This window comes from Parus major, chromosome 6, assembly GCF_001522545.3.
Source record: "Parus major isolate Abel chromosome 6, Parus_major1.1, whole genome shotgun sequence".
NCBI lineage: Eukaryota > Metazoa > Chordata > Aves > Passeriformes > Paridae > Parus > Parus major.
The window spans coordinates 34232587-34244639 of record NC_031775.1 but is presented as its reverse complement, the minus strand read 5'-3'; the positions used below and the strand labels follow the sequence as shown (position 1 = coordinate 34244639).

Below are 12053 nucleotides of genomic sequence, written 5' to 3'. Positions count from 1 at the left end.
AAAAAAACCAAGTTGATTGAAAATGCGTTTGGTTAGATAAACATTCTTAAAATTTAGCATGAGTGTGTACTTTACATATTACATGGTTCACTTGCTCTTGAATGAGCCTAACTAGAGCACTACATGTCCTGCCAGAAAAGAGGTGTATTTGAGATATTTGGATACTAAACAAGCATGGAGCAGTTTTGGATGGGACCAACTGTAACTTTTCTCTAAAAAATTCTTTTTCTTTTCTTTTTTCTCTTTCTTGATTCTGCTGCACTTCTGTACTTCTCTTCTCCTGGATTTCTCAGTCTCCTCTGAGCTGAGCTCCTTGGGGATATTCCTTCACGGGGAATCCCGTTTATCACAGTCCTCCGGGTCAGGACAAAAACTTCAAAGCCTGTTAGAATCTTGTTTCTCGTGCTTATTAGGATGTTATCACAAAACTTGGCAGGTCTCTCCAGACTTTCTGCACAAGTTCAGTTCACTGCAATCTGGCTCATTTTCTTCTGATGGTACAGAATGGCCTTGTGGCTCACTTTGTGGCTCACTTTGGCTTTGAAAGTACAAAATGGCCCCAAACTACGCAGTTCTTTTATCTTTATACTTATTTTTATCCAACTAACAATAGACACGTGTATTTTTTTCCTTAATGACCCAATGACCCATCACCTATGTGCTGCACAGTGGCATTTTATAACCAATCACTTACTACTACCCAAAAACCTCTAGAAGAAGAACATGAGGAAGAAAGAAGAAGGAAAAGAAACAACATTCTAAATCCTCCATCTTGCCTTCTGCTTTCTAAACTAACTTAAACTCTAAACTAACTTTTTCACCCAGTGACTTAAGAAAACTCTCTATTCTACATACTCACACTTTCAGCTTTTCTATCTTACTTTAACAGTTGTTTTCATGTATCACCATGAAAACATGCTCATGAATTTCATGTTGTATGAAATTCAGTGTTCTTCTGGACCTTAGAACTAAGTATCAGAAACAAGGGCATACACTCTGTGTCTCAGACTCCAACACCAACTCTATCTCAAGATACAGGAAAAAAACTAAAGTAGGTATTGGTGGAGTATGTTTTTTTCATGTTGGTTGGTTTCAGGAAAGCTTGAAGAAATGAGAAAAGGGATGGATTTTGAGTGTTTCAGCAAGAAATTATGGATCTAATTGCTTGCCATTCATGTGGGTTTTTAAATTTTTAATACATAAAAATTGCCTTTAATTTTTATTTCTTTACCAAGTTTCCTCAGGTAAAAGTAGTAGTCAAATAAGCTACCTCTGTGCAAAAGCCCAACATCATACTAAAAGTGTGGAGAAAGTTGATGAACATCTGAAACACTTAAGAAATGAAAATGGCAGAGAAAGGTAATTGCTATAGACCAGGAGTGTCTCTTTCATCTATTGTATAAGTCTCCAAGAGGAAAGGTTCTGTCTCAGAGGATTTTAGTGGATGGTACCTTGTAAGAGGCTGAGTATTTCAGCCACTGGCAGCGTATTGAAGCATGTGAATAATTTCTTGTTCAAAAAGCTCTGTCACATTTCCATGCTATGCAGAAATTTACTCTTTCCCTGTTTGTAATCTGCTCTTTCACATGCACACTGAAACTCACTGTGCTATTGATATGGCCCCAACATACAGAGGGATGTGCGGATTGAGGCTTGTACTTGATGTAGAATTGAAACTTGCAAGAGTTTTTTGTAGCACATCATGTGCTACAACCTTTTTGGTAAAAAAGCGAAGTAGGTCATTCTGAAAGTCAGAAAGATTAATCTGTAGAAAAATGACAAGTTTGACTATATATCATTTTGTCATTCTTTATTTAAAAGGATGTGTCTACATTTTTGCTGCGCTAAAAATTCCTATGCTGAAATTTAAAGGTAGTTGTTTTCTAAAAGATTCTAAATCCAAACATGTTTTCAAGACTTTTTTTTTAAATTCTCAACATTAGTTTTGAAATTTAACTTGAAGTTTAATTTATGAGATAGAAAATGAGGGTTGTCACACATATTTTGAAACTTCAATGTAATTACCATCCAGGACAAGAATCTTGTCTCTTGATATGCTAAGGAGATTATTTTTAACTGATAAAGTATAAGTGTTTCCTTTGCTCTGACAAGAAGTCTTCCATGTATTAATTTTGATTAGATGTAATTTTTTTTTTCCTGATGGCCATCATTATTGACATAATTGTTTGTTGTCAATCCTGATCTGTGAAACTTAATCCTTCTTATTAACTAATTTTATTTATGCTTTTTCTTTGGTAGAATTATACTTTGGGCAGATTTGGCAAAAGTTGCATGCAAACAGGAAGTGTGGGATGTCTGTCGTGCAGCATGTAGATTTTGTCTCTTGTATGATGATATTTTGTTTAGGGAGGCAACAAAGCATAAAAAAGGTAAGTGACAAATTATTTTCAATGTTGTAAGGGGTTTTTTTTCATCATTTATTAAAGTTACTAAAAGGAGTCAGACAATATTATTTTCTTTCCTCCCATTCCCAACGTTCCCTGAGTTTCTTTTCTGGCACTGCATGTTGACATACATGGAATATTCTTTCTACTTCCAAATCTAGAAATCAGTCATTATGGTGTTTTGTAGAAGCCATACTCTGCCGTCAGAAGTGTTTTACCAGTGCTGTAGAGAAGGACTTCTGTGAAATACATCTGTCTTAAGAACACAGGCAAATTTCCTAATTGTCATCTAGGTTCATGTCATTCACACCTGATGGAGCTGTAGAAAAATGGGTTGTTAGTCACTTTGCATGAGGCTCACATGTTAACATTTTTTACCCTTTAATCCCCTATTAGTGAGTGGCTCCTCTGAGATATCCAGCATTGTACTGTGTTCCTTGAGGGTCAGCTGGAAACCTAGCGCACGTTAACGAGTTTTTAACCTGGGGGAAAAAGCACTTTCAAATCACTCTCTGCTTGCTGGCTTTTAAAGTTGGTTTTGTCAGGGAGTTTGTGAAACTGACATTTAAGAATAGATGATATTGTTTTTCTTTTCACTAGCCAAAGTTAATTGAACCTATTCCATATTGTTTCCAAGGTCCATTTAAAATAGGACATCAATCTGCTGATTTTCTTTCACAAGCTTTCTATCTTCAGACTAGCTGTGTTTAATCTTTAATCTTCTTTCCAAACAAAATAAGGGAAAAATAAGTACACTTAGCACAAACTGAAGGCAGCCATGTGCCAAAAATGTCATGAATAGAAATTGGTATGTTCTTAAAAATTTTGTGTTTATATTAAAATGATCTTAGTCCTTTCTGGTTTTTACTAAAACAAAGAAAAACCATGCTGTTTCTCTCTTTACCAATGTGTGCATTACAGCAAGTCAACCCAGTCGAAGATTCAAATGCACAAAGACTTTAGTCTCTGCATAATTCAGTTCTATGCTACACTTCCATTAATGCAATAAAATTGAACTAGAGGCCATGGGGTCTATTCACACTGAAATTTCATTATGCATTTGTTGTAACTGGAGCAAGTTATTTGCTGCAAATATTAAAGGTTATGCACAAATGCAGCAAAATCACAGGTAACAGATGCCTCAGCAGCGCTGGAGAACACATTTTGAGTGCAATAAATGGTACTAATGAAAAAGTTGATTGCATGAAATAGTTATAAAGCTCTTCTTGTTAACTATTCCTTGTAAATTTAAGAATATGTAGGGATTTGTAAATTTAAAAATGAAGATGATTATTTGCATGGAAATAATAATGGGTTGGTTTTTTTTGTTTTTTTGTTTTTTTTAATTTTAGCACAGAAGAACAACACTAATCCAACTATGATGATCGATGGTCAAGGTGACAGCTCATCAGGAGAATCATTGCTGCCTGCTAAATCCTTCTCTTTTGAAGCAGATTTGCTCAGAATACTAGCAGAAATAAGATTTATTAATGCAGAGGTAAATAAATTGCATAACTGTCATTCATATTTGTTTAGTTTTGTTTCATATACAAATCTTGAAGCACTGCAATTTTGAATTTAGTTATGTTCTATCTCCCTAGGAAGTAAAGTGGTAGTAAAGAAGTGGTTTCATGAAGCAACCTTATCAAAATACTGTGTGAAAGTAACAATATATAGCAATAGTTTTACTGCAGGTGCTGATAATACTTCTTTACAAGAGATTCTGCTGTAAATTTTTGTCAACACATTTCTGGATCCAGTTCCAGCATGATTTAAAAACTTACACATATAAATTATCCTTTTTCCTCCATGTAATTTTTTAGTAAAATTATATGTAGACAATTTTAAGCTTATGAAGTACTAAGCATTGTATTTCATATACTTGTACATGCCTGTACAACATTTGAAAAAGCATTTTGTATTTTTTAGTTTTTGAAGAGGTAAGAACACTAACATGAAGTCATAGTCTCTTTTTACAATGATAACCTGGGTAGATAATTTATTTCTCTGTGTCTTTTCAGGCAACTGTTCATTTATTAAGATTGCAGGGAATCAAACTGAATGATCATGCTGTTCCTCCAGAAGCTATGTACCAATGTCATCCAGGATATGTTTCATATCTTCCTGAAAGTGATCCAGAATGGAAAACGCACAGGTGCTTTTTTGTCATATATATCAAGAATAAGGAACTCTTAACTGATCATTATTATCAGACACAAATGATAATTGCAAAAGCTATTTCTCTATAGTAAAATTGTCACCAGATTCCTCATTTTTGAAATGGGAAAAAGATCTAAATGGGAAAAAGATCCAAAAAATAGTTTGAAATATTTTTCTTAGGTTTCCTTTCATTCTGAAGTGTGGACTTTATTTTTCATTTAACATATATTTCTCTGAAACTAGAAGCTAGTATTCCAAGCTGAAAAATGATTAAATCGCTGTACATTGACACTTAGATTATTAAATTCTGTATTTAAAAAAATGTTTCACCCAATTCAAAAAGCTCTTTTTGTCTTGCTTTATTCCATTTATAGCTTCTATGCATATAATGATTTTGTAGTACTGAATGCATACAATGCATTATTTCAGTTTGCAGATCTAGTGTGTTCCATCCAATCAACTGAAATGAATTTGAGAGAGTAGAGTATAGAAAGTACTGGTGTTTACTGGTCTGACATGATAATTTCTTGAGAAGGAGAAGAAGAGGGAGAGAAATTTCTGAAGATGGTTCTGAGACTCTTCTGTTCACATTCATAGTAATACCAGCCTTACTGTTACCGTGGTTATGTCCTGAGAGAGCAGGATGCCAGAGTTGTGTCCCTAGGTCTGTTCATTAAGTTTGAAAATTAAGTAAAGTTTCTCACACGGTCTGCCTGCAAATGTTCAGTAGAACAGGAAAAATTATAAATTGATCAGAGCCAAGGGGCAAAGAAGATGAGAATTCTGTTCCAAAATTTGCTGCTAGCTATTTTTAACTCTCCCTAATTAGATTAGAAACCCATAGGAAAGAGGACTTTAGTCTGGTACTGTGTCCTGTACCATTGCGGACATAGTAATACCCAGTATCAGTTTATGCTTTAGACTTTATGACTTCTTAACCATGGCAATTCTATATGATCATTCAAGACTGTAAATTTAAAATTTTTTTTTCCTAAGTAATAGTACATTTTGGTAATTAAGAAAGAAAATAAGTTTTTTGAAAGTTACTGCATAGACTGTGAAAAAAATGTTATTGTATTTAAAACAATTATAGAATTTCAGAGCACCTGGAAATGTCTTTGAGTGCAAGAACATATGCAGTTTTATGTAAAAAGGATACATCCTTAACTCTCAGATGACATGCCTCACTTATATCTATATTCAAATACAGCCTTGACATGATTATTTAATGATTTCTGGCACTGATGGGTAGATTCACACATTCATTTAAAAAACCTGAACATGTTGATGAAACATGAGCCATAGACACTGTTTTTGAAGCTAATAGCATTTGAATGTTAGAGGCTACTCATTTTATGTTGATACTACTTCCTTTTCTGAACAGTCTTCTCATGAAAGTAAAATATAAGTCAGTGGATGAGAACTTAATAAATGCAACTGAAAAGTAATAACATTTTTGTTCTTGTTGTTAATTAAGATGTAGGACTGCATATTTAGCCTTATGATAGAATTCCTTCTGGTGTTGAAGCTTTGGAATAACAGCTTTTTTATCCTAATTTTATAGTTTATGGATAGACAGCTTATCTCGTTATGCTATGGAAAACTTCCAGCGTGCAGCTGAAATAGGAGAAGAATTGAATGATGCCTGGATTGTTCACAATGCTGTGGTGTATGTCTTAAATTATAACAGACATCTGATTTCTTCAGGAAGACAGAGGGACATTATTGAGTATCTGCAGACTCTTCTTGGAGCCATCAAGACTGTTGGGCACAATGGGTAAATTTAGATGTTTGGATATGAACATGCTCTTTATTTTCTAAAACATAACAATATTTTTGCAAACATTGGAAGGCACTTTGTGCTGTGAAATATTTATTGCTGGCTTTCATTGGTAGTGAAAGAGCCTTGGTATATATAGAGTAGCTCAGGAGTTAAATTGTGAAAATTAAATATTAATTCTTTCTGTTTCTTTTTTGTTACACTGTAAGCCACGCTAACATTAGACCAATAAATATTACTTTCTCTTCAGTGTGGAATAGCAACATGTGCATGCAAAATAGCATTCTGCTAAGTTAGTGAGAAAATTGGGAAAAATCTCTCAGACTGAATTTGCACAACAGCTCAAAATGTATTTGCTTGTTGTCAGTTCTCTAAACATTAATTATTTTGTAAATATAGTTCATTGCAAATATTTCTAACCAGTGTAAGGTGATTACAGCTGGTTCTGAAATAAGAGAAAATGGAAACCAAAATAAACTTTAAAATATTAAATAGACTTTATTTAAAAATAAAAAAAGGGAATGTGCTCTTTAGTAGACCATGAAAATGGGAACATGGACTCCACAGTGGTTTAGAGAAATCCTGTTCTGGAGTAAATGCAATGGGAGAATGATTGACCATTGTGGAGTAGATATTCCAGTCAAAGTCTGACTATGGGACAAGTTCCTAGATATTTTGGCACTTCATTGACCTCATCACTCGGTAGAGTAAGGACCAGCAGCAAAGAAACCTCTTTTAACAGTATTGGGGAATAAACATCTAAATTTCAGTTTGTGCCGACATGAAGACTGGTAATACCTGCTTATTAGTTTTGATACTTACATCAGTATGTACTAGCAATAATCTCTTAGATGCAATTAGCTTAATGTTTTCTCAAAAAAAAAAATGTCTCAGCTTGGCAGTGGATTGGCATGATAACCATAAAAAATGTGAAGGGCTTGGTTTAGCATGATATTTTAGAAAATAGTTGCTCTTTTCATATGTACCAATCAACAAAAAGTTGTTTTAAATGTTGGTCTGGCCTATAATTTTTTTTTCTCTGTGATGAAAGGGAAGCTTCAGTTACAGAAAGAGTGAGAAAAATTGATGTTAACAGAAAATTGGTTGTGGTTTTTGTAGTTTTAATTATTAAATTAATTGCTTTACCAAGGGGCAGATTTTTTTGGTAATATCCATAATTTTGCTTTCTAAGAAAAAAATCGATTTTTAAGTAATGCTTACTTCTTGAAATCAGTAACTTCATTCCTGCTTTCTATTTTGATCTGATGCTGTATGTACTTCTGTTTTCTTCTACAGAAGTATTGAAATTTTACTGATGTTATGTAATGCTTTGGCTCGAGGCCTAATTATTTCTTGGATTCCAAAGCCAAAACCTGCTGAGAAGAAAGAAGATATGGCAATAGAGAGTTGCAGAAAAGCTCCAGAAAAAAAACAGGAAAAAGCAAATATCATCCAGACTCTTTCAGTAGATCCTAATGGACTTCCTGACATCAAAGCTGCCTTAGAGGTACAAACCCCTTATTTTTTGTAGTCCCTTTCATTCTGCTGTCCTATATCAGAATTCCTATAAATTCAATAGAAGAAATTTTTGAAACAAAAAAAACTACCTTCTTTTACAGTTTCTACCACCATAGATCCTCCCCAAATCCACACTGGAGCTCCTTACCAACTTGGGGCTGAGGACTGCAACTTCTGTTTGCCTTGGGTTGACTTAAAGGAGATGTTGTTAGGCTTAGAAATGCATGTGCAATAATTTAAAAAATGGATAACATGTTACATACAAGAAACTTTCCACATTCTCTTGTGTTTCGCATTTATTTTTTCTCTTCTTGGTGTTTAGATTTGTGAATTTGCCCTAAATGCAATGAGTGGAACCATGTGTAAGGAAAAAGTCTCTATTGCTGCACAACAACAGATCATTGCTACATGGGTGAAAGCAAAGCAGTTAAATCAGCAGCAGATCAGACATCAACTTTGGATGCAGGAGGAGGTATGAGTTCCCTGAAACCCTGCATAATGTTGAAGCATAACAAAGATAAGTTAAATTCATAAATAATAATGACTGAAATTATCAAGGTGTATTTTATTCTGTATACTTGATTAGAATGTAAAAACAAATTTTGGCTGTAGTTCCTTACTGAACATAGCAAATTTTTCACATTGGGTTTAGCAGTGAGTCTACATTTCTTAACTCTTCCTTCTGTTGTTAGCTGCCATGGTGATGTTTGTCATATGATGACTGTCGAGAAAAATTGATTTTGAATTCATAAATGTAAAATAGTAAAATGGCTGCATTAAAAGTGTTAATAAAAATCAGCTATATTTATGTCAATGTTGACAGTGGCCTCCTTATATATATAGATTATAGACCTAGTAAGCTGGAAAGATCTATTTTAGTCTTATATTTTTATTTTATAGTGTCTATAAAACTGGAAACCCTCAGTGGCATGTGAAATTTGCCTCCATTGTATTGTTGATGTGGGCTTTTAGTGTTGAAATTGTAATAGTTCAGAGTCCACAATGTTAATTAAAAATATATAAATACAAAAAATAAACAATTTTAAGGACACAATAGAGAGCAGGAATTGCTTAGAGCAAATTGAGGTTTTCAAAATTATTATTATTATTGTTGTTGTTGTTGTTGTTGTTGTTATTATCTCGTCATCTCAATTAATGTCCTTAATAATATTAACTTGCAAAAAAACGCCAACCAAAAATCTCTGAATGTGGATTTTTTATTTCTGCTTAGGATAATAATGAAGCACAAAATCTTCTGGCAAGAATTCTTGTTGGTCTGGAAATGTATTCATGCAATGGCTTGGGTCTCATGGATTTCACTGTTCCTACCTTAGCTCAGGTATTTTGCTTTTTTTTAAGAAGCTTTTGAGTTTTAAAAAATTGCACAGTATGAATTTGTTTTCAGAATCAGTTTAATTAGAGTTTAAATTATTTTTGAAACTTTTATTGTACTATTATTTTCTTTAACCAAGAGATTAAATATTTATGACAGGAAGGAGATTCTTGTGACAGAAAAAATTTATTTATCCAAAGACCAGAGAGTTTTAGAATACAAATATTAGGTTTATGCTTGTGTTGCTCTAGCAGATTGTTTCAGTGACCATCAGAAGAGCATAATAGGTTCAGGTGAATTCTGTACAGAATTATACTTTCAGCCTTTAATTTTTCTTCTGGAGAAAACATAATAGAAGCATAAAGTTGTTTAGGTTAGAAAAGCCCGCCAAGATTGTGGAGTCCAGCTGTTCCCCCAGCACTGCCAAGGCCACCAAGTGCCACATCCACATGACTTCTGAATTCATCCAGGCATGGGGACCCCACCACTGCCCTGGGCATCTGTGCCAGGGCTGGACAATTCTTTCAGTGAAAGAATTTTCCCATTATCCAAACTAAACCTCCCCTGGTGCTACTTGAGGCTGTTTCCTCTTGTGCTGTCACTTGTTCCTGGGAAAAGAGACTGACCCCTCCCTGACTCCAGCCTCATTTCAGGTAGTTAGAGGGAGGTTTGGGTTTGTATTAGAAGCATGCAAGATTTCAACAGAAAACTTCACATTATAGTGAATTTTATAGTGAATTTACTTTTGACAGTTGCAAGGTAGAACAAAACTACACTTGGTTACAATTAATTGACTGTGTGAAATGAAACAAGCCACAACAACCATGAAGCTATTGCTGACAACTAGAATCCAGGTCCTTAGAAATACATAGGTATCCAATTCTAGTTGACCTTCAGATTTATGCCAAATATTAAGAGTTAACTTTAGCTATCACTTCACTGGCGTAGTTTCATATAGCAGTGTTGTAGTATCTTCATTTGGACCAATTTATTAACAATTACCACTATCATAAATAAATATTGACATGTACAAAAGAAATTATATGAAAATGTTTAGATCCTATAATGAAACTATATTTGAGATTATCTATAACTATCTATATCTATATATATGTATATGAGTTTAGGCTGGAAAAGACTGCTAAGATTATGGAGCCCATAATCTCTCCCAAGCTGCCATATATATAACAGCATACATAGCAACTGCTTACTACAGTTACTGTTTGTTGCAAAACCACTTCTATGTTCCATTCTTACTTTTGGCTTAACTAAAATGGGCTCTAAATTTTGAAAGTCCTATTCCACTGATTTTTGAAAGATGACCGAGGACATAGAATAAGTCCTGGTAGATACTTCTGGCTAAAAGGCATGCACAAATACAGCTGGATTTGCACACACTATGGTAATACTTAATATTTGGTGAATGAAGCCTCTCTGTTGTATATTTTGGTTGCACTTGTAGCTCTTTCATTTTCTAGACGGCATTATCACATACTTGTTCCATGCCCAGGTGGGTTGTAAGGAAGATACAGCTGCTAGCATGTAATTGCTGTAGAAAGAAAGCATATGAAAACTTGGAATTTTTTTTTTATGTTTTTATGCATTTTTTTATTATTTTTTAATCCTAGTTGGTGAATTTGGCTTTAGAATGCAGTTGGTCAGATTCCTTAGTGGAATTGCAGACACTGACACGACTTACATATTTTGCATATGTATCACAAGACTATGAAACAGTGATGGCTTGTTCCAAAAGGATCTTGGAATCAGATGAGAATTTTGTCCACAGTAGAAATATTAAGAAATGTTATGGCATGTAAGTACATAGAATTTTACATGATATGGCAATGTACTTGAACTAAGTTTTTAAAAAACAAGGGTAAATGTGTCTGGTCACATAATCAAAAACAGATAAATCTTTTTTTCAAAATAAATTGTGCAGTTAGAGATGAAAATTAAATTAAAAGGCAGTGGGAAATCCAAATTGTGGCTCTGGGCCCTGTTCTGAAAGACAGATGAAGCTTGCTATCCAAGTCAGAAGCTTGTACACCTCTGTGTTTGGGTGTCTTCCCGGGAGCACTGCTGCTCTGGAATGATCTCTGACAATCATAGTATTTTGACACTTATATAATCTCTAGGCAGAAAATAGCTGATTCTACTTTTGCTGATGCAAATTGCTTTCAGTGCTCACCTGGCTCTAATACACTGAAGGGTTATATAGTTCATGGACAAAGGTAGAGCTGGGGGTGATGACAGATACGAGAAGCTCCTGTATTCCAGGCTCTGCTGTCAGCTATGTCAGTCTGACAGTGATGTCAGTCTGACATCACTATGTTGCCACCTAGGCATATGGGTGCAATAGGAATGTAAGTAATTCCTATAAAAGCCCAGTCTCATACTTAACTGATGTATATAAATGGATCTACTGGAAGAGTCCTTTATTATAAAAAGGTGGTATCTTTTAAGCCCCCTATTTTTTTAAAAAAAAATTCCTCGAAAAGCAGAGTTTAATTTTATCCAAAGAAAATAGACTCAGCTCCATTTAACAGCAGTTTTTTAGAACGTAGGAAGTTTGAAATAAACATGTGAAAGATTTCAGATGCAATATAGTGTTCATTTTTTTCCTCTACAAAATAATTGAACTTAAATAAACAGTGTTCTGTTCCTTGAAACTTGTAGTTGTTTTCTACATGGGTTTACAAACATGTAAAACTAAGTAAGTTATCTTAATATTATTTAGATACTTTCAACACTTTACAGAAATTCAGAAACGACATGCTGCACATCTAGCAATGCACAAACTAGCGAAAGTGTGTGATTGTGCGGTCATGGGGTGTTTTTGGCAGGGGAAGGAGGGCAG

At 34.2% G+C, this 12053-nt stretch overlaps 1 protein-coding gene across 9 annotated transcripts in view; it reads left to right on the top strand.

The window, feature by feature from the left end:
• CFAP46 (cilia and flagella associated protein 46) overlaps positions 1-12053 on the top strand; it is a 72050-nt gene that overhangs the window by 18933 nt on the left and 41064 nt on the right. For all 9 annotated transcript variants that reach the window (XM_015633282.3, XM_015633283.3, XM_015633281.3 and 6 more), the window contains 9 exons: positions 1236-1359; positions 2260-2390; positions 3758-3903; positions 4427-4560; positions 6130-6342; positions 7642-7852; positions 8186-8335; positions 9095-9202; positions 10825-11009. In XM_015633282.3, coding sequence (XP_015488768.1) covers positions 1236-1359; positions 2260-2390; positions 3758-3903; positions 4427-4560; positions 6130-6342; positions 7642-7852; positions 8186-8335; positions 9095-9202; positions 10825-11009 — 1402 coding nt within the window. The remainder of the gene's footprint in view (positions 1-1235; positions 1360-2259; positions 2391-3757; positions 3904-4426; positions 4561-6129; positions 6343-7641; positions 7853-8185; positions 8336-9094; positions 9203-10824; positions 11010-12053) is intronic.